This window comes from Aquarana catesbeiana, linkage group LG01 (genome assembly GCF_042186555.1).
Source record: "Aquarana catesbeiana isolate 2022-GZ linkage group LG01, ASM4218655v1, whole genome shotgun sequence".
Taxonomy (NCBI): Eukaryota; Metazoa; Chordata; class Amphibia; order Anura; family Ranidae; genus Aquarana; species Aquarana catesbeiana.
In genome coordinates, this window is record NC_133324.1 from 296,360,044 (window position 1) to 296,386,813 (window position 26,770).

General features: G+C 41.1%; 2 protein-coding genes across 3 annotated transcripts in view; one reads left to right on the forward strand and one right to left on the reverse strand.

Moving 5' to 3' along the window:
* CHEK2 (checkpoint kinase 2) overlaps positions 1–6,135 on the forward strand; it is a 116,244-nt gene extending 110,109 nt beyond the window's left edge. Inside the window, exon 15 of the mRNA XM_073629340.1 lies at positions 916–6,135. Within this exon, the coding sequence (XP_073485441.1) occupies positions 916–1,020 (105 nt within the window). The 3' untranslated portion in view covers positions 1,021–6,135. The remainder of the gene's footprint in view (positions 1–915) is intronic.
* A 7,265-nt stretch (positions 6,136–13,400) lies between these two features.
* LOC141143637 (solute carrier family 2, facilitated glucose transporter member 11-like) overlaps positions 13,401–26,770 on the reverse strand; it is a 66,722-nt gene continuing 53,352 nt past the window's right edge. For both annotated transcript variants that reach the window (XM_073629345.1, XM_073629344.1), the window contains exons 10-12: positions 16,566–16,641; positions 16,304–16,431; positions 13,401–14,030 (exon numbers count right to left, since the gene is read on the reverse strand). In XM_073629345.1, the coding sequence (XP_073485446.1) occupies positions 13,845–14,030; positions 16,304–16,431; positions 16,566–16,641 (390 nt within the window). In that variant the 3' untranslated portion in view covers positions 13,401–13,844. The remainder of the gene's footprint in view (positions 14,031–16,303; positions 16,432–16,565; positions 16,642–26,770) is intronic.

The window sequence follows — 26,770 nt, forward strand, 5'->3', positions numbered from 1 at the left end:
GGTTTTACCAGGTGAATGTTCAGGCCTCAGCTGTCTCGAGCTTCAGTCGTGAGGTTATATAGGAGGCTCTATAGCAGTGATGGCGAACCTTGGCACCCCAGATGTTTTGGAACTACATTTCCCATGATGCTCAACTACACTGCAGAGTGCATGAGCATCATGGGAAATGTAGTTCCAAAACATCTGGGGTGCTAAGGTTCGCCATCACTGCTCTATAGGCTCTATTTAGCCAACTCTGTTAACCTGTTGGTTATTGTGGGTTTGTTAGCATTTTGATGCTGTCGCCCAACTCTCAATTGGACTGCTTTTGGACATCCCAATGTACTTAAATACTTCATCCTGTGTCTCTTAACATACCAATAAGAAAATAGTTTTGTTTTTGTTTTTTTACTTGCTGTAAAATGCTTTTATTGGATTACATTAATGTTCATGGGTTCCTCCCCCGTTATGAGCCAGTAATGCTGCTGCTTGCTAAAAAACTGAGGCAGGCTGAGAGTGGAAGTTGTTACACTGAGCTGTCCTTAGTGTCATAACCCAATGTACCTGAATAATTCATCCTTTGTCCAATGTACTCTAAGAAAATGATTTGTATTATAAATCCTATTTTTCTGTGTTTTGTTCTAAGGTAGATAGTAGAAATATTAAAAAGCTTGTGAAGTATTCCCTTCTACATTACCTACCCATCCATGGTAAATTTCAAAATATTGTTTAATCAAAAGTTCAACTTTGGAGCCTGCCTTTTCCATGGATCCATAGACTACACAAGAGTTTCTGCCTGTGACTGCTGGTTATTACTAGTTTGAATATATGCTGGGGTATATTGCAGCTTACCTTTCCCACCATTGATATAATATTGAGATGTACACATTTTCCTGAAGTCTAATAATAATTCTCTTCATTGTGTTTATCCTATAGAGTCTTGTTAGTCGTAAACGTGTACATGAAGCAGACTCAGAAGCCAGTACTTCATCATTCTCAACAGAGACAACAACCCAGCGTGAAAAGAGGGCAAAAAAATAAGACTTTTTTTTTTTTTTTTTTTTGAACACTGTGACCTTTTTTTTTTTTTAGGTTTGTTTATATATATATATAGCAGTTAAACTATGTTTTTTATGCATTACTGCTTGGTGCAGCTCTATTTTTCTAGCTGTTACTATAGCTACATACAATATTTTTTGATAAAAAGGATTGTGTATTTTTAGAACTGGGCATGTGTTGTGTAATACCTGGGATACACTGTACAGTCTTGTAAAATGGGAAAACCCAAGAATGGTTATGTAAAAATGCTGCTTAGATGTTGTGAACATTCAGGTAGCTTAGTGGCACTTACTGTAGTTCACTGTCCAAGCCAGGAACATCAACATGTTTTTGTTATAAATACACATTTCAGTTAACTGCATTTGTTTTTTGGTAGATGTTGAAGATTTAAAATACCAAATGGTTTCTTAATATCCTGGGGACTCTGGTTGTGAGATCTGTCACTGAGTTCCCAGATTTGTTGGATTTTTTTTTTTTTATGCATTTTATTTTTGGGGCTGACTTGGCCCACCAGTGTCTACCTATCACTAAAATTAGGTGGTTTGACCCTTTTGGGTTTGTCACAAGTATCGGCAGGCACAGCCGAGAATCATTGGAGAGTATTTCTTGTGCAGTTGGTTCTACATTTCCTAATTGCCCATGAGCAACATTTTAACTTTAGCCTTTAGGTGCAGTAGCTGCCTAAAAGGCTTCTGCTTGCTTGAGGAAACAAATTAGGTAATACTATGATTTAGAAGTACTTATTATTAATAGTATGCCTTATAAAACCAAATTTCCTAGAAAGATGGAGATATGCTTCAAAGTACAAGCTTATATTTAAACCAAAACCCACTGACCTATATTCCTTGAACTTCTAATCTAACCTAGAATCCCCTTCTCAGGCCTGCAATCTTAGACATCAGCCACACCTGCTCACTACCTCCCCTAGACTTGAATTGGCCATATGCCAAAACTAGGGATGCTGCAGGTATGGACCCATAGAAGTTTTTGGGGTGTTTTTTTACAGGAGTGTCCAGCAATAAAGAGGATTAAGGGCTTAAGTGTATAAACAGTATAGAAGACCACTGATCTTACAGAGAGATAAGGAGGTGGGGGTTGGTTTAGAAAAGGTTAGGGCTGAAAAGATATGGCTAGTGGACTAGAGTAGCGTAACTTATCCCTCATATCCTTTACAGCCCAAGAAGCTGTCATCTTAGCCTCTGCTTAATCTGCTATTTCCATGGTGCTTCAAATGTGATCAGTTTTGACACCAACAATTTGATGGCTTGACAGTTTGTTTGAAAGCAGAACCTGCAGTGACCGTTATCATTTACAGCATGCTTTGAATATAACTGGTTTGGGAAATGGTTAAATCAATGGGTTTAGTTCTGCTTTAAACATTAACCATTAAGTGTACCAATTTTGCCACATTTAAAGTGATTGTAAACCTTTTTTATAACAAACCTGTTATGCTTACCTGTTCTGTGCAATGGTTTTGCACAGAGTAGCCCCGATCCTCCTCTTTTCGGGACCCGCGTTCCTGGTTCCTCCTCCCTGCCGATTGCCCACCATAGCAAGCTGCTTGCTATTTGGGCACTTGTGCGGGTATGTTCCCCGAGCCGGCTGTGTTTGGTCCATAGACACAAAGCGTGGCTCAGCCCCAACCCCTTTACCTCACTGGCCCCAATGGCTCCTGCTGCTCTTCGCTGAGTCAAGATTGGGCTCAGGTAAGTATAAGGGGGGAGAGCTGCACTCAGATGTTTTTTTTCCCTTAATGCAGAGAATGCATTAAAGTGAAAAGCCTTAAAGGGGTTGTAAAGGTGTTTTTTTTTTTTTTTAAAAATAACAAACATGTCATACTTACCTTCACTGTGCAGCTCGTTCTGCACAGAGTGGCCCCGAACCTGGTCTTCTGGGGTCCCTCGGCGGCTGTCTCAGCTCCTCCCCGCAAGCATTTACCACCTTCATGCGAGCTCTCTCGCACGGTGGTGAGTGCTTGCGGGCGCGCTCCCGTGATACAGCCGGCGGCTATAGCCGCTCGCTGTATCACTCGGCCCCGCCCCCCGGCGCGCCGCGTCATCGGATGTGATTGACAGCAGCGCGAGCCAATGGCTGCGCTGCTTTCAATCCATCCACTGCAGCCAATCAGCGGCCAGGGTGAGCGGAGGAACAGATGTCGGGAACGCGAAGCTGACTTTCGAGGCGTCAGGTAAGTAAAACGGGGGGCTGGGGGCGGCGGTTCTGTCAGAAGTTTTTTCACCTTAATGCATAGAATGCATTAAGGTGAAAAAACTTTTACCTTTACAACCCCTTTAAGGCTTTTAGAACCACTTTAAGTTATATAACACAGGATATAGGAAAACAGTAATTTAACATTCCATAGTATTAAAAGACCTGTATGTGTAAATTGTAATTCCATCCAGAATTAGGGCTAGTGGTCATTAATCTGTTCTTCATTTGACTTGACTATATCCATTTTATATCAAGGCTCTCACTGTTGGAACTGATTATTTCTACTAGGCCAAATTAGTGGCATTGTCTCTATCAAAATACAGCCACTGTAGTTGCCTTACTGTTCTCATCCTACATATTCTCTTTTTACCAGAAATCTATTGTTAAACTTCAGCCAGACATTTTTTCAGCCTTCATAAATTAGAAAATATAATTTGCATACATTTTTTTTATATATGTCCATTTTATAATCTTTTCAAATATACCCCAACAGGGTGTAGAATGTGGTTCTAGGCATTCATTTTTACAGACCACTTGGCTTATTCAGAGAGGCCAAGTAAAGTAGCACAAAGTGCTATAACTCAGTGCCCTCAATCCAAAATCTTTCATTGATTTGACCATTTTAATCTGATTTCTGTGGGCTACTACAGTTTGCACATAGCCTTTACCCTTTGTATTACCTTCCTGAATAATTGTGTAAATAAGATGTGTACATTTAGTCTTTCACTGACTGCAAATAGTTAATGTTTTCAGAATAAAGCTAGCCATACATGTAGCAGTTGGGACACTGGCCCTGACTTGCACTTAGGCGCAAAATACATCATGCACACATATTGCCAGTCCTCCCTAATTAAGTCATTTGGCTCTAGTGTAAAACCTCCAGACTGTTCGGGAAACAATAAAAAAGTGCATGCTCACCTCATACAGGCACTCATGTACAGGAACTCACAATATATACATGCATTGTGACATACAGTACTTGGTGTGCTGTGCGTTTCTGACCCCTTCTTTACACACTACACTTGCATTCCCCAGAGATTGTTGTTCACAGTGCATGTGACTTCAGCTACAGTAGATTGATAACTTCAGTGGTATGTATGTATATATATATCTCCACACAGGTTCATTGTCCTGACTAAATTGAAACACTTCCTACTTCTAGTCTGTAAATTAGTTATACAATGTTGTTTTGAGTTCAGAAACTGGTAAAAAAAAAAACACATTTTTGTTGTGTCCCACAATAAATTATTTGGAGCCTCTCTGGTGTATTATCATAAACATCATTGTATAGTCACCAGAGCAGTGTCTTAGTTTTTTTCTGTCCATTGACTACTTATTTGTCTGAATAGGAAGTTCAACAACCAACAGATAAATATTAATCTTAAAGCGGAACTATAGTCCAAGATACATACCTTGGCTTCCAGTGGTCCAACACTAGTGTGGTCCAACACTAGTGAGGGATGGCTCCCCGCACCCCCCACAAAGGGAACACAATAGCTCCGCGGGAGGGATTGTCCCATCAACACTGACTGTGTTTATGGGGGAATCGGGGAATCTTCTTTGCTGCAACTCATGGTCGCAGGAAAGAAAATTGCATAATCTATGGCCTGCTTAAGAAAGGTTTGTTTTATTGCAGAAGAGACATTGCAATTCTCTTCTGCAATAAACAGCCTGCCTGCTTGCAATTAAAAAAAAAAAAAGATTTTAGTTCCGCTTTAAAGATCTTGTATTCCATATTTTGGTGTATGCAGTACTACTGCAAAACACAGTACATACCTTCCAGAAGAAATGCAAACTTGCTTCCTAAATCGCTTCCCAGTCAGTCCATAAAAATACAGCTCCATAGAACAGCTGTCTTTTAAAAGGGAGTAAGGAGCATTAGGCTTAATCCTCAAAGCTTGAAAACAAGGAAAATACATTCCAATTTAGCCATGTGACTATAATTTTCCAAACAGCTTGCTGTCAGCTGAAAACTTTTTTGAAACGAAGTATACATATCCTGGTATGTTAGCTTTGTGAATTGAGCCTAAAGTGACATAACTGCTACCTGAGCATGGCAGTCATCACTTTAGCAATGCAACCATGAATACAGATAACAAGTTCCTCTGGCTGCCCTGTAAAGTGGATCAGGTTATTTGCAACTTCAAGTATAACTAAAGGCAAAACTGTTTTTCGTTTTGGACAGAGTGGAGATAACCGCAGAAATTAAAAAAAAATGTCCCCAGGCAGTTTAAGTCATAGTATTATACTATGCATCACATACTGGCACATTATGACAGACTTACCTGAAAACTAAGCCCTCCAGCGGTGTGTTGTCACCGCTGTAGGCACTTCCATCTTTACCCGGTCTTTTTTCTGCCGTACAGCACTGTCCATTCAAAGCCCACATGCACTGATGAGGTCACTGGCTGCTTCTAAAGTAAATATGTCCTGAACAGTGCACATTTAGGAGATATTTACTGTACCCTATAGGTAAGCCTTATTATAGGCTTACCTATAGGTTAAATCAACAAAGAGAATTTACTCTCACTTTAAGGAGATTCGCCCTCTCTATTTGTCCTATTTACCATTATCATTGAAAGTGTTTCTTAAAATTTGGGAACCTTGGTTGGTGTATGCCTTCTCTACTCTCTCTCCAACTAGTGTGAGATGTCTATGACCTGATGACCCAGAGCTGCTATTCCCCTTGGCCCAGGTTTGCAACTGCCAGTTATGTGAATTCTACCTCTTACATTTGGTCATTGTTGTCCACTTTCTTTGGCACCATATAAGCCTTGGATTTACCTATGTTGTCAGTTGTAGCCGCTGCATGGGCAGACCTGGTGCTTTCCTTGAAACAAAAAGACAATTGGCTGCACTCCCACACCATGCAATGTCGGCTTTGTGTCAAAAATCGTAAAAACAAGCCGTACAGGCAGGGGAGAAAAAAAGGTTGGCGCGTTTCACACGTGATTTGTGCTTTGTGGTTTTGACAAAGCATGAATCTCATGTGAAACATGTCAACCTTTTTTTTTTTTTTCTCCCCTGCCTGTAACGGCTTGTTTTTACAATTTTTGACCCAATAAAGCCAACATTGCATTGTGTGGGAGTGAAGCCAATTGTATTTTTGTTTAATGTGTTTTCTGCTGCACCCCAACCTTTTGCAGCGTGCTTTGAGAATTATGGTCTGTTTGACTCACCTTTGAGCAGCGGTCTTCTTTCTACTGTTGCTTTCCTTGTTATCCTTTTTAAATTATTAAATCATAAAGTAAAAGAAAATTCCAAATTTTGGGTTGTCCCCAGAAAAGTAATGAGGGGAAATCTTTCAATGGTGACACTAATTCTGGTGACCTGGGGATCCCCAAGGAATTCCCCTAATTTTCAGGGATTTCCTCTCACTTCCTGTTTGGCTATGGAACACTAAGTGAAGGGAAATCTCCACAATGGGAGATAGATGGCGGAAAAAAAAAAGTCTGACAGGAGTTATAACCCTCCCTTGCTCTATCCAAAATGAAAAAAAAAAAAAAGTTTTGCCTATATTTAAGTTGGCCATACATCTACTCTATATTTACCAAAACTATATAATTTGAGGAGAAACCTAAACAATCTATTCAATTTGCATCTAATCAAGCAGGCTGTTGCATAGTTCATGGTAGATCTAAAAGAGATTATACAATCAGATTGTATGTTAAATTTAAGATTCAGGACAGATCTGAAGAGCTCTGTTGTTAGATGATGGCATATTGCCTCACAGCAAGCCTTATCTTTCATTGGTTTGACATACCTAAACCTGGTAAGCTGTGAAATTTTTAGATTTTGTTGTTTTGTGTAATTAAATAATGTAGGCCCTAAGATCTGGAGTGTAGAAGTTTACTCCCTGACAATACAAATTAAACTCATAGTAGATGTTATAGTGCCTCCAGTATATTGAATGATAACATAAAAAGGCACTTGTGGTTATACGTTAGACCGGAAGTGCTCACGTTGTTAGTGGGCCATAGGGAGACAGCGTGGGAGAAGAAAAAGTCAGGATTAATATATCAGTCTGAAATCCTTTAGAGTTCTCCAACAAAACGCTTTTTATGGTTTACAAGTTACCTTTTAGGCCTTATGCATTAACATATTCTTATACTGGATTTTTCTGCCAGGTCCTGGCATGCTCGTTTTGGTGCAATATGCACGTCTACAGGTGTATGGCATTTTAAAAGTTTGTGTGTAAACTCATTTGATTGGCTAGAATATTAATTTATTCTAGCCACCAGAATGCAGTTATGCATGTTTACACCCAGTTTATGTCAGTAAAGCTCCAAGGGCAGGTTTGGGAGACAATGTGCATAGACACTTTTGGTTTAAATAGAGCTATGCTCAGAGACATACAAAAAAAAAAATCACAAATGCCTCTAAGGGTTTGTTTACACTTGTGTTGTCCCCTAAAGAGCAATCTGTGGTGGATTTATTTTCAGACATAATTTGAAAGGTGGTGAGGAGGCATTATGTCATCTTTTCACCTCCTGTTATAACTCCTAAAAACCTGCACCATAACCACATGCATTGCACACAGTTGCATTGCAGCCCCATCCTTTTAAACGGGTCACATTCAGTGAGTGATTCTGCCTGCCGAGTGTCACAGTTGGGATATATTTTGCTGTGATGCAAAGCATCACGGGCTGTGTACACTCCTGTCTTCTGCCTTTGCAGCTTAAAGGGAGGGGGCAATAAAAATGCTGCTCAGTCATGTATTTTTAAACCCCCCCCCCCCCCTGAGTGCTTTTAACCCCCGCTAGCAGCCGAATAAAGGGTTAAAAGCGCCCGCAAAGCGATTTCAAGGGGCAGGGGTGCATTAGGAGCAGTGTATACACCGCTCCTAAAGCGACTCAAAGAAGCGTCTTGCAGGACTTATTTTGACGTCCTACCAGCGCACCGCTCCAGTGTGAAAGCAATCGGGCTTTCACACTGGGATTGCAGATGAGGCTTCTTTCAGGTGCTATTGTTAGCGCTAAAGTGCCTGAAAAACGCCTTCAGTGTGAAAGGGGTCTAAATGAGACCCAAAAGCAGTTTTTGCCTGTGTTCACGAGGCTGTATATGCTTGAGTTCATGGAATTTGTGGATAACTGTCAAAATAAAAGCAATTTACTGTATCCCATATGCTAGTAAGATTGCTTTTGTGGAGGCATGACAAAGCCTTTAAGGATCATTAGCGATCTCAAACATCAGAACACTTACACCCCCGCAGACACTTTCTGTAATGTAAGCAAATAACTCCCTAGACATATATAATGTAATATGACATCTATCACTATGTTTCTATTATGTGACTTCTCTCTCAGACATCTTTTTCTTGTCAGAAAGACATTGACAAAAATAGCTTTAATGATGTAAAATAATTCTTCCATTGCATTCGGTTATGCTTGAAACATGCAGATTGTTCTTGTCACACCAGGACAGCGATTTCAAATTAATGGATCTGCCTTCATGTCAGATAGCACAAGTTATTGGCTGCTTTGCCAAGTATGCACTTTAATAGCGTAAAGGTTCTTTTTATGGACAGATGTTTTATGTTGTTTTGTAATTGTTTGGTCTCTTAAAGAATCTTGGTAAACACTGAAAGTTATATGCAACTTATAAAGATCACCACTCAGAACAAAACCTTCTGGCTCTAGGTCACTGGGGTAAAGGGAAGTACTCAAATCCTTGCATGTGTGGACTGGAGGAGAGTGTGTCCATATGTAACATCACAGAGTAACACTGAATTTTGCTTACACCCTATATTATTGTACACCTGTCATAGCCAATCTTGCTTTTAAGAATTTTAGATGCCCGATCCTACTGATCTAATGGTTTCAATACTTTGAGCCACTGATTCTGGGCAAGCATAAGTCATTCTGACACATTCCCGAAAATTAATAACATCCTTATTCTATGCCTGTGACTCAAAAGTATTAAAGCCAGGCCAATGGCATTTTGAGCAGGAGGCCAAAATTCTAATTCTAGGAATGAATTGGACTGTAGGACTGTCCAGCAAGGGGCATAATTTGAAGCACTTGGTCATTCCTAACATGTAGTAGTGTGTAAAGAAATGGGGAAATGATTCACCAGTATGTTTCTTGTGGCAGGTTCCATTTGATACATATTTGGTTTAAAATGTTCCTGAAGCTTTTGTATATTTCTATAAACTGCTTAAAGAATAAATGTATTTTTCTGTTTGGTGGCTCCCATTGAAATGTTTTTTTTTTTTATAAATGTTGGCAATAAAGTTGCACCTTGTACAGATATTCTGATGTCTTCTTTACAGTTGTATTTCATTTAGCTAAATTAACCAGTTGTCAACATGCCATCTAGAGCAGTGGTTCTCAACCTCAGTCTTCAAGTACCCCCAACGGGCCATGTTTTGGGAACTTCCCTTAGATAAAATAGCTCTTCTCAACACCATGTTATTAATATTGATTTAAAGCAGTTGTGTAAAGGAAAACCTGAAAAAATGGCCCATTGGGGGTACTTGAGGATTGAGGTTGAGAACCACTGATCTAGAGTGCTGAAGACATTTTACACCTGAAAAGGGCCAATCATCTAGGGCAGTGGTTCTCAACTCATATCCTCAGGACCCACTAACAGGCCATGTTTGCAAGATAACTGAAATACATCACAGGTGATATAATTAGCTGCCCATTGATTGCAGCATTCTAGTCTGCATCTCCCCAAGTAATACTTAAAATCTGGCCTGTTAGTGGGTCCTGAGAACAGGAGTTGAGAACCACTGATCTAATGTCATATAGCGGTGATAGTAAACGGGGTTCATGTCTGGTTACTACTCACTGTAACAATCTCCTATTGTTAATGCAAGAAATAAAGATGGGTGGGGAGATAAAGCAGAGAAGTGTACCTTCTGTGTACTTGGATCATTATTGAACTCTTTCACATAAATTAAAACTATTGCTAAATTCTCAATCTGCAACTGTGGATAAACTGGCTGTCATGCATATGTTGTTTCCTCAATACCCAGAGTCACTAACCTGGAACAAGTAGGTAGATGACTTTTGCCTTCAGGCTACATTTGCACGGGTATGTAGCCATGGTGCAAATCTCATTGGTGACTGCTAGCTTTGCGAACAGCCTGTAAATACAATATACAAGCTTGGTGGCTGCTACTATCTGCGTGCAGCGGTCAATCCCAGCAACAAAAATTGGTAGATTCCTGCTGCTGGGATTCGCACCATGGCTAAATGCCCATGCGAAACCTAATGTAACCAAACTCCAGTTTAAGCTAAATTAATTCTTGCTATGGGTATGTGACTCAAAGTACTGAAACCATTGGGGTTAATTTACTAAAAGCAACTAGGCTGTGTACTTATCGAGGAAAATGTTTTTATCTTAGTGAAGGTGGTGCAATATATATAGAAGTGACTGGACTGAAACCAGAAAACCGAGACAGGACTCCCAATCCCTGAATGCATAGGAAAATGTAAAGAGGGAGATAAATCTCACTCTGAGGAGTAATTGGGACTTTGAAGGGAAATGATGTGTCTGTTAAATATAAGCAGTATCACAATCATTAATATAAAAACATACACATTTTATTGAAAATATATAAAATATACAATAAAAAGTTACAATCCAGCAAGATTTAACGACCGTACAGAGATATTGAAATCACTTGTAGTCAGCCAACATGTTTCGCATATCTTTGCTTCATCAGGGCATTACAAGCATCACAGATTTCATCTAAATTATGTACAAAAATATACATCATTAATATGGTCGTAATTATCGAATGCATTTAACAAGATAATATTTTATGGTAAGAGTACAAAATAGATGCATACAAAAAAATAATAATAATTGAGCTCACCTGGTCTGTAATAGTCATGAAGACTGCTGAATACACACCATAAACAACCAAAACGCTTCCCTATGAGTCACCCGGTACCTAAAGACCCATGGATGCCAGGTCCAAATGGGCCGTGCTGAAGGGGGTGGTAATCTAAAACAATAGAGCTTATAATAATAATCATCATATTGATCATTTATAATAATGAGGTATAGAGTCAAATATATATCTAAGGGCAATTCCTAATAACGGAACTCCTCTATTGTTTAAACATAATGGTATGTTTAATGTTGACCTGAATAGGTCAACCTTAATTGCCTGTGATAACAATAGTTAATAGATAAATAGACTAAATAATAGCACATAGGAATATGATAGGTACAGGACATTAATCCAAGGAAGGCCATAAAATAGGAACTCATATACATGACTTGAAATAGTGTAGGCTGAGAATATTATTAGTATCATTTTACGTGCCAAATATATTGGAGCGGGAAATGGTGAATGCATGCGCACGATCCTCTCGCAGTGCGCGCGCATCCTAGCAGGGACATCCGGACCGGTAGTGACGCCAGAGGTCGTATCCGACCTTTCACTTCCTGTAGGACCGTATCATTATAAGATGGCAGTGCTGGTTTGGTCTCTGACAGACGCACCCCGCACTGCACAGCGGGGCCAGAGCTCCCGCACTGCTGCCACACTTTTTGCAGGATTTGGCCAGACTCGTATGGTGTCACAAGGTAAGTTCTGATATGTTGCCACCTCATTACATGTGTTTGTGGGTTGAATTACCCACAATATGGCAGTGTCTGTACTTTATTTTGCTGTGGGACTGCATTTATCCTCTTGCGTTTAAATACATACTGCCTAAAACTATGATCTACTAATATATTTGGCATGTAAAATGATACTAATAATATTCCCAGCCTACACTATTTCAAGTCACGTATATGAGTTCCTATTTTATGGCCTTCCTTGGATTAATGTCCTGTACCTATCATATTCCTATGTGCTATTATTTAGTCTATTTATCTATTAACTATTGTTATCACAGGCAATTAAGGTTGACCTATCCAGGTCAACATTAAACATACCATTATGTTTAAACAATAGAGGAATTACGTTATTAGGAATTGCCCTTAGATATATATTTGACTCTATACCTCATTATTATAAATGATCAATATGATTATTATTATAAACTCCCTTGTTTTAGATTACCACCCCCTTGAACACGGTCTGGTTCCCCCACTGGCATGGCCCATTTGGACCTGGCATCCATGGGTCTTTAGGTACCGGGTGACTCATAGGGAAGCGTTTTGGTTGGTTATGGTGTGTATTCAGCAGTCTTCATGACTATTACAGACCAGGTGAGCTTAATTATTATTTTTTGTATGTATCTATTTTGTACTCTTACCATAAAATATTATCTTGTTAAATGCATTCAATAATTACGACCATATTAATGATGTATATTTTTGTACATAATTTAGATGAAATCTGTGATGCTTGTAATGCCCTGATGAAGCAAAGATATGCGAAACATGTTGGCTGACTACAAGTGATTTCAGTATCTCTGTACGGTCGTTAAATCTTGCTGGACTGTAACTTTTTTTTATTGTATATTTTATATATTTTCAATAAAATTTGTATATTTTTATATTAATGATTGTGGTACTGCTTATATTTAACAGACACATCATCTCCCTTCAAAGTCCCAATTACTCCTCAGAGTGAGATTTATCTCCCTCTTTGAATTTTCACCACCTTCGCTTAGAAAACGTACTTTGCAAAGAAGATCCAATATCTGCAAGGAAAATAGTATTTTTGATTGAATGATGAAAGTTAGCTTCACCTTATTCACTAAGCTAATGGGAATCTCTATATATAGTAAATAGCCCATTTTCATTTAGCACAGTGATCTCCAAACTGCAGCCCTTTGCTTGCTTTTATCTGGCCCTTGGCACCATTTCATCCACCGCTACTAACAATGGAGCATAATTACCCTCTCTGATTCCAATAATGGGGCACAATTTCTCCCAATGACACCAATGATGGGGTACAATTTCTCCCACTGACACCATAGACGGGGCATTGTTTTTTCTAACTGCTGTCAGGACCTTTTCTACTCCCAATGGCTACAGTCCAGCCCCCCTATAGTCTGAAGGACATTAAACTGGCCCTTTGTTTAGAAAGTTTGGAGACCCCTGTGAGCCAGAGTAATAGCCAGTGGAAGAATATCACCCCACCCTGCTAGCAATTTGGTTTTAGGTGTAAGGAATCAGAGTGGGCAAACTAAATACTCAATTATCACCAATGAAAACGCACAGGCAAAAAAGATAGACATAACTTCACTCTCTAAATCATTTTGCAATACACAGGATTGTTTTTACTGGCTGTTGGCCGCAAGTTTTGTAGGTGACAACCTAATTTGAATATTATATAAAATGTGTCATGTAAAAGAATTAGATGGTCCAACTTAGTAGATTTCCATGCTTCTAATCTAAACGCAGAACAGGATCTCTGGGAGGGGTAGCCGGGTGAGTCGAGCTGCTGAGGAGAGGAATGACTTCAGTTCTTCTGTAAACTTTAAAGATGAATTTCTCCCTGGTGACTGCAACTACAGAGGTCATTGAGGGTTTGTATTCAAAAGGCCATGTACTGCTTGATAAGAATATGTCCAAAGCCTGACTACAGGTTCCCTTTAAACTTACACATTTCCAGCTGTTGTTCTATGTACCCCGTAGTGATCTGTACAGTGAGTGTTTCTTAATATATCTAAGAACAAATGTCACATCATGGCATCTGCTATCTCTTGGGAATTCTCGTGCCCCTGACCAAAGTTCAGTTTCTGAAAGTCATCTTTGATATCAAGGAATGATTTGTTCTTTGTTTCTGGTACAATGAAGTAAATAAAAGTGGCTATCAAGATGCACACCGCTAGGAAAAACAGGAAGCAAAACTGATTTAACCCATTCTGGAAAGAAAATGAAAAAAAAAAAAAACAGTATAGTAAAATGCAGTTATAGTACAACAGTTATGATTAGCTGCTGTTGAATATACTTTACACTCATTAATTAAAAAAAAAAAATAAAATATATATATATATTATATACACACACACACATATATACATACATATATACACACACACACATACATACATACACACACATATATATATATATATACACACATATACATATATATATATATATATATATATATATATATACACACACATATATATATATATATATATATGTATGTATGTTAAACACCTATTTCCATAATCAAGATAGGGCATACTGTATGCATCCTTATAGCTATAAAGTGCTGGATGTTTAAGTGCAACATCATTTTTGTTGAATAAAAACCAATCCTCTCTGGGGAAACAAGTTGAATTGCAATTATTTCCGTAAATGTTTTTGCAGATTTATACTTATTTTTTCAGTTTGGAAGAAATTTGAAGCGATTATATGACATTCGTCATATATGACATTCGTTTACATTTCTTAAGTGGCAGTTATACACTTCATCATACTATATCATTTTTTACCAAAAAATGTTTCTATTAACATACACTATATTACCAAAAGTATTGGGACACCTGCCCTTACATGCACCAGAACTTTAGTGGCATCCCGGTCTTAGTCCATAGGGTTTAATATTGAGTTTGCCCACCCTTTGCAGCTATAACAGCTTTTACTCATCTGGGAAGGCTGTCTACAAGGTTTAGGAGTGTGTCTATGGGAATGTTTGACCATTCTTCCAGAAGTACATTTGTGAGGTCAGGCACTGATGTTGGCGGAGAAGGCCTGGCTCACAGTCTCTGCTGTAATTCATCCCAAAGGTATTCTATTGGGTTGAGGTCAGGACTCTGTGCAGGCCAGTCAATTTCCTCCACCCCAAACTCACTCATCAAATGTCTTTATGGATCTTGCTTTGTGCACTGGTCCAAATAATTTGGTGGAGGGGGTTATGTTGTAGTGTTGTTTTTTCAGGGGTTGGGATGGCCCCTTAGTTCCAGTGAAAGGAACTTTTAAGGCATCAGCATACCAAGACATTTTGGACAATTTCATGCTCCATACTTTGTGGGAACAGTTTGGGGATGGCCCCTTCCTGTTCTAACATGACTGTGCACCAGTGCACAAGCAAGGTCCATAAAGACATAGATGAGCAAGTTTAAGGTGGAGGAACTTGACTGGCCTACACAGAGTCCTGACCTCAACCCGATAGAACACCTTTGGGATGAATTAGAGTGGAGACTGCAAGCCAGGCCTTCTCGACCAGCATCGGTGCCTGACCTCACAAATGTGCTTATAGAAGAATAGTCAAACATTCCCATAGACACACTCCTAAACCTTGTGGACAGCCTTCCCAGAAGAGTTGCAACTGTTATAGCTGCAAAGGGTGGGCCAACTCAATATTGAACCCTACAGACTAAGACTGGGATGTCATTAAAGTTCATGTGTGTATAAAGGCAGGTGTCCCAATACTTTTGGTAATACAATGTATTTGGGAATCAAGCTATAGTCTGTTTTATGCCTTTCACTGCTCCTAGTTCACCACTGCCTCTCATAAAAGGCCTGTAATAAGTCAGAGGTCACAATGCAAGCAGTCTTGTTGGAATCTGGCAACAGTGGTGTAAGTGGGATAGAAAGCTGTCTCAATTCTTTCGTTTACCAGGAAATATTCTTTTATCAGATATTTGCATAACTAAAGCCCTGTACACACAATCAGAATATCATGCAAAAAATACTGGACAAACGCAAAAAAAATACTCGTACGATACCAGATCATACGATTTTCGTTTAATCAGTGCAGTTTTCGTATGAAAATACAATGCATCTCTTCCGAATTTTTATCCTGTCGTACGAGAATTTTCATACTTTAGTAACCTATTCCTTTTCGATATGGAAACTAGCATGCAAAAATAAAAAACGGATGATCGTTTGTCCGATAATCTCATTGTGTATACTAGGCTTTAGGAGATGCTGGGAGTTTCCTAATACAACAGTGGGGCCGATCATATAACAGCAGATCAACTTACATACCATTCATGCTGATAGATATGCACTGGAACAAAGCCTGCAAATATTCCTAAAAATGTAACTGACAAGACTACTTTCATATGGATCCTGCCCTAGAGTCAAGAGCTGTCAAACCAACCTAAAATCCAGATGCCATGTGCACTTAAATGAAGTAGCTGTAGTAACTGTAGGAGAACCATATACAAATGATACTTACTACTATGAAAGGGAAGACCATTCCTATAGCAAAAAAGCTGATCCAGTTTACAGATCCTCCGATCATGAATGCTCCAGCTCGTGCCGATTGTGTAAATAATTCTGCAGTTAAGGTATTTGTAACGCCACCTGTGAAATTAAGGCGAAAAATATCTTGATGATGTAATATAATGGTCCACTCTAATGAACACAAAACCAAGCTGTATCTGTTCCTCATGCTGCATCCTAGTAGAGAGACCACAAAGAAGTGTAGCTTATCTTACCTGGCCCTAGACCGAAGCTCAATATAAATGCAAGCACAGCAGACATGCTTAAATACGGCACCCATGGATAGGCATCCTATAGGAATGTAAAAAAAGTATTATTATTTGGTGCAGCAAAATATTCTGTATCACTTTACAGTAATACAGTACTGCATAAAATATCTTAAACTCCGTGCACATTTTTTTTAACCTGACCGATTACGCAAGCGTAAGTTATTCTGGCCAATTAAATTAATTCATGCCCAAACGCATGACGCGCCTAAACACGCTGCACGCTTTTACAAGCGTCAAGCTGTTTTTTCGGCCAAAATGCCCCTTCCAGGAAGAAAAACATCTAGTATGCATGAGGCCTAACTGAAGCCCTGATGAAAAGGGAGTATTACTGGCTCCGGAAACACACTGGCTGCTTTTTAGCGCAAATCAATGAATCAAGTTGGACTCTTGAATATTTGGTCTGGAGCTGTTTCTAGTGGTACGTGTTCTTTTCTAAATTTCCTTAATGGGGACATATATAGCAAAGAATCCTCATTCCCCCCTTCCTCATTCTACTTTAGAAAAAGTTAATTACTGTGTGTTACATAGTTACAAGGTTAGGTTAAAAAAATGACTCATCCATGGAATTAAACCAAAAGACAAAAAAAATGTAATACCTGCATTCTCAAAACCCTAAACCTTCAGTCAATTCAGAGGAATACAAGATGCCCTTTGGACCACACTTCAAATTTGCTCCAGTAGGGAAAAAATCTTTCCTGATCCCTTGTGGCAGGGGATCCTCAAACTTTAAAAAAGGGCCAGTTCTCTGCTTTTGAAACTTTAGGGAGGCTGGACTGCGGTCAGTAGAAGTGAAAATACCTAGCATTTGCATGCTTCCTGTTTCAGTGACCATATAAAGTGATGGAAAATCTAAATGGCTACTGAAACGGCCATAAAGATTCTAACCCTTACCCGCTTTTTTTTTTTTTTTTTTTTTTTAATAAACAAAGACTTTGACTGGAGTTTTTCTTTAACTCCTTTAACCGCAATGACCTGCTCATCTGGAGTGAAGATGTTCAGAAGATGGCTCTTTACAAGCCTGCAAGGGTTCATTGTGCAGGCATGGCCTGTGGTGAAGAGGATTTTTGATCTGATAGGAACAAGCCATTCAAAATCATGGCTGTCCTAATGATGCAAGCAAATAGGTTCTCTCAGCACAGCAGGTAAAAATCTTGTCTAAGAACAGACACCATGATGCCTGATATATTTATTAGTCAGAAAAGCCTCTTCTGGTCCCCTGATTAAGTTCCCCCTTCTTACTAGGGCCTCTCTGTCAGAGCTGTGCCCAGCTCTTCCTTCTCTGAACTGGCCGCTTAGCTGTCGGCTAATTGCCAGCTCCTATCTCTCCACAGTGACTCACCTGTTGATGATCCTGCTCGCTGGTCCTGCCTACTTAAGCTGTCCAGTCCAGATGATCTCTGCCTAGCCTTGGTAACATCTCTAGAGACGCTCTCCTGTGTTCCTGTTAAAGACTTGCTTGGCTGACATTCCTTCTGGCTCCAGATCCTGCTTGCTGTTCTACTACGCTGCTCTCTGGCTCCCTGATGTTTTGGCTTGTCTATCCGTTCCAGTTCCTGAACTCTGGCTATGTTTTGACTACGTTTACTCTGTTTACCTTTTTTTTTAATTATTATTAAACTAGTGAGATTTAACTGTACTTCTGTCTCAGTCTGATTCATGGTTTCTGACACTCACTTTCCCTGACTTCATGGATGATCCCTTCTGGCTGCCATGCCACTGTCCAATAGGACTCCCTCGGTGGCTAATAAGAATAGTCTTGATGAACAGGAGGATGACAGATGGTGGAGTTTTGCTATATAATCAGGAATAGTCAAATCCCAGTATAAAGTGAAAGTAAATCTAAAAGGAACATTTCTCTCTAATAAAGATTGTGGTGCTGTCTATGCTCTTTGGACTTGCTCTTTACTTTTAAAAGATTAAAATGTAGTACAGGTTAACTTTAATTTCCTATTGGTATTATCAGTTATCCCCCTTTAAACATTCTTTATTAAAAAAAAAATTCAAAAATTGTGTTTACAGTGAAATATAACTGAAAATAATACTGCTTATATACATGGAAGAAACATCACAGAAAATTCAAGTTAGACCTACCGGTAACTTGTTTTCCAATAGTCTTTTAGGACAGCACCCGAGAGATCATGGCACCTCCCACAACAGGAAACACCTCATCATCCATAGCTTTAATAGGAGGTCTCCACCCAGCTTGCCTTCAATTGTTTGAAGAGAACATTCAGCCCCAGCCAGTGGTATATTTAGGTTTTGTGCTGCCCTAGGCCTGACTAAATGCGTGCACCCCTTAATTTAAATATGACCCACCCCTTCCTGTCAAGGCCACATGCCTTCCTGTTTAAGACCCACCCTGTCATCTGTAAACCACCCTTGCTTTATATCAGTGCTGCCTTATTAGTGAAGCTTAAGAGTGCCACCTCATCAGTGCAGTCCTATAATCAGTGCAGCACCACCTCATCAGTGCCCAGCCCAATGGTGCGGCTTATCAGTGGCCATCAGTGCAGCCTTTCAGTGCTGACTTAATAGTGCAGCCTCATCAGTTTCATAATATCACAGCTTATTAGTGTATATGAATTATGTATTGATTTTCGCACGGAGCACTTTGCAGTACATGAATTTTCATTGAATGTGGACTGTTTAAAGCGAAGTTCCACCCAAACATGGAAGCTCTGCTTATCTGCTTCCTCCGGTGCCACATTTAGCACCTTTCAGGGGGGAAGGGGGACCAGGTACCTGTTTTTGACAAGTACCCTTCCCCACTTCCAGGAGACAGTGCCGTCCCTTGGAAGTTTGATCCTCCTCCTCCTTCTTCCGCTGCCAGACCATTCAGAAAGCACAGCTTGCTTTGCACATGTGCAGTAGGGAACCGGCTGTGAAGCTTCACTGCCGGTCTCCCTTAAAACGAATAGTGGCGGCAGCACCGGAGAGCTGATCCAAAAATCGACTGGGGTGCCTACATCGCTGGATCCCTGGATACGCAAGTGTCCTAATATTAAAAGTCATCAGCTACAGTATTTGTAGCTGCTGACTTTTAATTTTCTTATCGTACATCACGGGACACAGAGCCATAGAAGTTACTATGTGGGTTAAAGGCCACCTTCAGGTGATGGACACTGGCAAGCCCTAAATTAAAAAGTGCACTCCCTATATAACCCCTCCCACTGGTGGGAGTACCTCAGTTTTTTTGCCAGTGTCTAAGGTGTTGGTCACGAGTAAAGATGTGCTGTGCTGAGCTCCACTGGAGCAATCCTTGCTGGGGCTAGCCATGCAGCTGGATCCATTCAAAGTGTCTTTTTTGGCCAAATTGAATGGTACCCGGGCCTCGTATCTGAAGAAACGAGGTCTTGCCTGTAACGCTTCTCTTTAGAGGGCTGGACCCCGGGATCCAGTACTTTTTGGTATTAAGGCCATAAAGTTTTTACTGGTGGTGGTGCTATTTCAGGTCCAGGATTGTGGGTTTCCTCGAGGATCCCCAGCTCCTGAAGATTTAACGGAACCCACCGTGAACGGTGAAGATTGGGTCTGTTGGTTTACCACAGAAAACCCTGCGGCGGTAAAGGTAAGTGGAGTTTTCTAAGAAATTTTTTAAATTTTCTTATGAATGTCTCCTTTAATTTAGTAAATGCTGTCATGCCTATGTGTCGCCACTGGGGGGCTGTATTGAGCACTCACCGTCTCATGCTTCTCAGAGAGCCCACGCTGTGTCTTGAAAGCTGCAGATGCTTCTTCCTCTGGCCAAACAGCAGACCTCCGGTTCCATCTCCCCACAAGACGCCCCCCTGTGCTGGTTTTCTTCCCGTCTTCAGTGGGGAAAGAGCGCTACAAGATTTGAAAAAAAAAAAACGCGCAACCGCACGCGCCATTTCTGCTTCCCTCCCTTGATCCCATAGGATCAGGAGCTCGCGCGGGGAAAAAGCTATTTTAAAGTAGAGGGGAAGGGCCATAGGCAATGCAGGGGGCGGAGCTTAGCGCGGTGTTGGCATCCTCCAATGCCCAGTGCAGGACGGTATGTTTTTAAAAGGCACCATGTGTGTTGTAGCAAGCTGCGGAGGGACACAAGGGCAAAGGTAAAACAGATGTTTTGTTTGCATATAAGAGTTGGTGACACAGGCATTCCTTTGACATATTTACTACTGCATCAGGCTGAGCATTAATAGCAGTGACAGAGCTGGACTATTGCTCAAGCAGCGGATGCATTCCTTCTGATAGTACCTCTGCTTTGTGCATCGGGCTATGCTCAGAAGGGGGGGGGGTAAAAAACACCTCAGAAAGGGCTCTAGAAAGACTTTTACAAGTCACACAGAATCCTAGATCCATCCCAGTAAAGATGGCATCCTCCCCTGAAAGGAATATGGCTGGTCAGAGTGAGCCATCAGGAGGGGCAAGTGTTGCAGCTGCTCTTAAACACTGCAGCCCCTGTGCATATTACTAAGGAGGTTTTTTCTTTAACCATTTTAAATTTGAAGCAAAAGATTGATGCTTAATCGCATCCCAGAGTGGGACTAAGCATAGCAGGTCCCTGTCCATTGCTCAGGACCCTCTTACTGAGGAACATGGAGCAAAAGATGACGAATTTCTTTCACAGGACCAGGAAGAGGCTGATGTCTCCTTATCCGAAGAACCTGATGAGGAAGTGTCAGGTTTGCAGGAAACTTTGTTGGTACAGTCACTCACTGAATTGGTCCGCTCCACATTTTTACTGCCAGTAACACAGTCAGCGGATAAGTCCACTTCTGGTTGGGTTCACTAAAGCCTCCCCAATCTGATTTATGTTTTTCCTATCCATTCTTGGCTAAGGAAGCTAATGTATTCTGAGTGGGAGCACCCAGATAAACCGTTTTTTCCTCCAAAAACGTTTTCAATACTTTATCCTATGGAGGAAGAGTTTTATAATGGGGAATTCCGGCAATTGACCTGCTATATCCTCTGTAAACAAAATCAAGACTTGTCCAGTAGACAATGCTCATATGCTAAAGAATCCAACAGATAAGAAGTTGGAGTTCCTTTTAAAAAAAAAAAAAAAAAAAAATTTTATATATATATATATATATATATATATATATATATATATATATATATATATATATATATATATATATATATATATATATATATATATATATATATATATATATATATATATATATATATATATTTCGCTCGCAGGTTCAGTCAGTGCTGGCAGCGATCGGAGTATCTCAGTCCTTATAGGACCAGTTTATAGAGGTACTCAAAGTTATTCCTGATCAGCAGGCCCAGGATTTGCCCGGGATATCAGAAGCGTTATGTTTTACAGTAGACGCTATGAAAGATTCTATTCTCCAGGCCTCAAAGCTCATGCTAGGGCTGGTACATGTGCGTAGAATCCTATGGTTGTAAAATTGGTCAGCCGAAGCGCCATGCAAAAAGCTCTTGGCTAGTTTCCCTTTTTATGGTGAACGGTTATTTGGAGACGATCTGGATAAGTATATCCAAAGAATTTCTAATGGGAAAAGTTCCCTTTTACTGGTTAAATTCCCTTTTCCCTTGTACACCTAGACTCCACACTTAGGAAACAAGGCCTCTTTATTGCGGTCCCAGCTATTAAGGGCCTGCACCCTTCTTTTTGCTGTTCCTTGTGGACTCCTTGGCCCGACGCGCCCGGCTGGTCCCCACTTCGATGCTATGTTTTACCAGACACACTGAGGAAGCTCTACATACCTCCCAGTTTTCAGCCCCCAATACATGGGCTTATGTACTGTTCTACTTTCCTAAAAGTGTATTATTGATTGATACTATGGAGACCAGAATTTGGAGCGTCATCTAACCCATTAAATTACCATCTCTCTAGGACACTTCTATTGTCTTTGAACTAACCATACAGTATATCCTCACAAAATCCCTGAAGAAGGAATTGTACTAACAATAGTCCAGTGGCTTCTTCTCCAGTGGCGGGGGCATCAACCTCCAGGCAGTCACGACGGCCTCCACCGTCAGGTTCAAGAGGTAAACCTGGAGGAGGAAACCCACAAAACAGAATATTAAAGCCTCCTTATGAAGAGGTGTCCCCGCTCTTTCGTGTGGGGGGAAGGCTTCTACAGTTTTTAAGGGTCTGGCAGGAACAATGTCAGGACAGATGGGTGGCTTCCTCAGTTTCTCTAGGTTACAAACTAGAGTTCCGAGAGTTCCCGTCTCCTCGTTTTCTCAGATCAAACATTCCCAGAGATCCAGTGAAAAAGAAGTCTCGAGTGTATGGGGGGCAATGTATGACTGCATGGAGGGGGGAGCCTCAAATATATAGGGGGGAGGTAGTGTATGGGAGAGCTTCAAATATATAGGGGGGAGGTAATGTATGACTACATGGAGGGGGAAGGTAATGTATGACTGCATGGAGGGGGGAAGGTACTGTATGACTGCATGGAGGGGGGAAGGTACTGTATGACTGCATGGAGGGGGAAGGTACTGTATGACTGCATGGAGGGGGGTAATGTATGACTTCGTGGAGGGGTGGAGGTAATGTATGACTGCGTGGAGGCACATACAGTGTAGAATGCCGCATGGAGAAGTGTAGGCGGAGCATACGCGTGAGCTGGGATTCAGGAAGACAGCTCTGGGCAGGCTTTTTGCCACCCCCTGCAAAGTGCCAGCATGGGCCTTGTCGACCTAGGCCAAGAAACAGCACTGGCCCCGGCTAAAGCATATAAATAACAGTTATGTCATAGTATGCAGCAAAACAAAGGGCGGGATATTGCTGTCCTGAAAGACTAATGGAAAACAAGTTACCGGTAGATCTAACTTGAATTATCCCAAAACGTCTTTCAGGACGGCACCCGTGAGGATAATTGAGACTTACCCCATTAGGGTGGGACAGCAGCCTGTAAGACTTTCCTTCCGAAAGCCTGGTCACCTGCCGTCAGGAGGTTTACCTATAATGATGGGCAAAGGTCGTCAGACTGGTCCTTGTAGCTGCTTTGCAGATCTGTTCGGGAGTGGCACCAGCCTTTTCTGCCCAATTCACCGCCGGAGCTCTTGTAGAATGAGCCCGAATACTAACTGGACTCTCTTGACCTGAAAAGGAATAGGCTTCTGTGATAGCCATTTTCAACCATCTGACAATGGTTCCCCTGGTGGCTTGTCTTCCTTTCTTACTACCAGCATATAAAATAAATAATGTGTCTGAACGCCTTAGAGTTAAATTAAGACTGCTCTCCTAACATTCAAAGAATGAAATTATTCTTCCTTCCTTCCCGATGGATTAGAGCAAAATGTAGGAAGTATAATCTCCTGAACTCGATTTTGGACCGAAGCGACCTTCGGTAAAAAATGAGGGTCTGTTTTCATAACAATTCTGTCAGAAAAAAATAGGAAAAATGGCTCGATGATTGACAAGGCTTGAAGTTTTTAATGTAATTAGTCTCAGGGAGGCTAAATAAATAGGCTCAAAGGGTTCCCTGGTCAGATCCTGTAGAACAACAGATAAGTCCCACTTTGGGCAGCTTCTGATCACTACCAGTCTGGACCGGGTGAGGGCTTTTAAGAATCAAATCACTAAGGGTTCTGATGAAATGGGTTTTTCCAAAAACACCCCCAGCATGGCAACCTGGATTTTATGGGTACTGACTGCCAAACCTTTATCCGCTCCATCCTGCAGGAATTCCAAACAGAAGCAATATTCTCTAAGAGCCGGCCGAACATAGTGCACCAGGAGTTGAAAACTTTCCAGACCTAGGAATAAATTGCTCTGGTAACACTCCTTCTACTGGATAGAAGGGTAGCAACTAATCTGAAAATCCCTTCTTCCTCAAAAGCTGCTCTTCAGAAGCTACCTCCTGGTGGAATAGAGGGCCCTGTATCAACAGGTCCTGTCTCAACAGAAGGTGCCAATACGGTTTGAGCTGTATCTGGAGAAGGAATGAAAACCAAATTGTTTTTAGAAGGTTTTTGGCTGCGAAAGTGGAATCCATCTGAAATCTTCTGTACCCTACTGAACGATTTAGCATTTTGAGATTTAGGATGAGACGGCACTTTCCTGAGGGTTTCTGAACAAGGAATGCCTGTGAGTAGAAGCCCTGGAAAAACTCTCCTGTAGGGATCGAAACAATGACTCTCTGATCTCAGTTCCTAAATTAGGTACTTCATGGCGAGAGCCCCGATTGAATCCCCTAGAGTGTTCGTCACCAAAAACCTTTTCGTATAACCCTGGGAGAGCAAGTTCAAAATAAACTGGTTTTGAGTAATACTTCTCTGCTGCAGAAGAAAACTCCTGGAGGCTTCCCCCAACTGGGAAGAAGGCGTTACTGCGATTTTTCGCAGGAGGATTGAAGAGCCCTCCACTCCTACCTTTGGGTTTTTGGAAGGACCATGGCTTCCTTTTCCCCTGCGTTTTATCTTCCTGCTGCCCTTTCTGGGAACAAAAAAAAAAAAAAAAAAAACGCCTGCTTGTCTGCACCTTCTTTTTCTTGACCGGAAACATTTTCTTTTTAATTGGCTGTGTGGTCAAGAATGGATTCTAGTTCCGACCCAAATAGAAAACCCCCTGCAAAGGGGATGCCACACAGCCTGTTCTTTGATGCTGTGTCTCCGGGTCAGGTTTTTAGCCATAAGGCCCTCCTAGCAGGGTTTGTTAATGATGCAGACCAAGCTGACATACATATGGACTCTGCTGAAGCATCCGCAATGTATGCCACTGCTGCAGATCGGAAAGGAATCCAGAATCTCTTGTTTCTGGGAATCTTGTCGGGTCCAGAGGAGGTGTTATCCCATTGCGTGCTGACGTAAGCTGAAACTCTGGGACCCTCTCTCACTCCTGACTAGAGATATAAGTCAATGAAGAATCCACCAAGAAAGTGAGTGTTTACTCCAGCTCCATGAGGGATATTCCATCCTCCGGATCCATATCTTGGCTATCTACTGTGAAGACCCACCTGGTGATCCCTGGAATCTACGCAGAGTCCAATCTTGAGGGTTCGACTGCCGGGATATCCTTCCTTATGCCCTGGGTGGCACACTGCTTTCCAGACTCCCTGTCGCTGACAAGGGAGTCCATAGGATCTGGTAAGAGTCTATACTTATCATCTTCCACCATCTTCCATCTTCTTCGGGGATTACATCCATGTTCTTATGCAGCGGGACATTACACCCCTCACCCATTTGCTTATTAGCCTATTGACTTTGTGTTTATTATATGGTTATTTGGTCAAAGGATTCACCATTATTTTTTATTTGGACTGAAATATAATTTAGTAATATTTTATCATTTGGTTTGCATATTATGCGCTACATTTTTTCTATCATCCATTTATTGTTTCTGGGAATCTGCCCAGAATATTATGGGATTTCATCTGATTAACCCAGTGCTCTAGATTCCTAGCAACGCATGTTGTTGCCATTACGGCTTCAGATTGTTCATGATTGATTGCCAGGCTTTTTTAAGAAGTATGTCTATCCTCTTATCCATTGGCACCTTTAGTGTGCCCATATCTTCAAAAGCGAGGTCAGTTGACTTTGAAATCTATGAGAAGGCAGAATCCAGTTTTGGAACTTTGTTTCAGATGGAGTCAGGGTCTTCCTTAAAAAGGAGTCTTCTTTTTTGGGCCCGAGAAAGGAATGGTTTCTTCTCCGGTTCCAGACATTCTTTCTTAATCATGTCTGTGACTATTGAATGAACGGGAAAAATGCGGCTATTGGAGTCCCCTAGACCTGCTTATATATGGTCGTGCAGGGAGAAGTATCCTGGGAAGTGGGGCCTTCATGCTGAACCAGAGAAACCCCCTGAGACTCTGGGGTCCACTGCAGGGTCCTAGCTTTCCCTGAGGGCCCAGGCTCTTCTCTCAAGTTTGACCTGAAAACCTGCAAAGTGGCGCGGAGCTCATCCTTAATGGTTGTAACCAGATCACCCCAAATGGATGGAGACTCCTCCTTGACTAAATCCGTCATACAATCCGCACAAAGGCTCCTTGTCCAGGATTCGCTTAACTTTCCTTTGCACACAGGACACCTCTTTACTGGTTGAACAGCGCTTTTAGCCTGGACAAACAGAAGAAAACAATAATAGAACCATGCTGAAGTATTGCACATCTAAAAACACCCAGGTCCACTAGGAAAGGACCTCTGTCTTCCCTGTGTCAAAGCAAGCCCCACCACCACAACCAATCCTAGCGGAG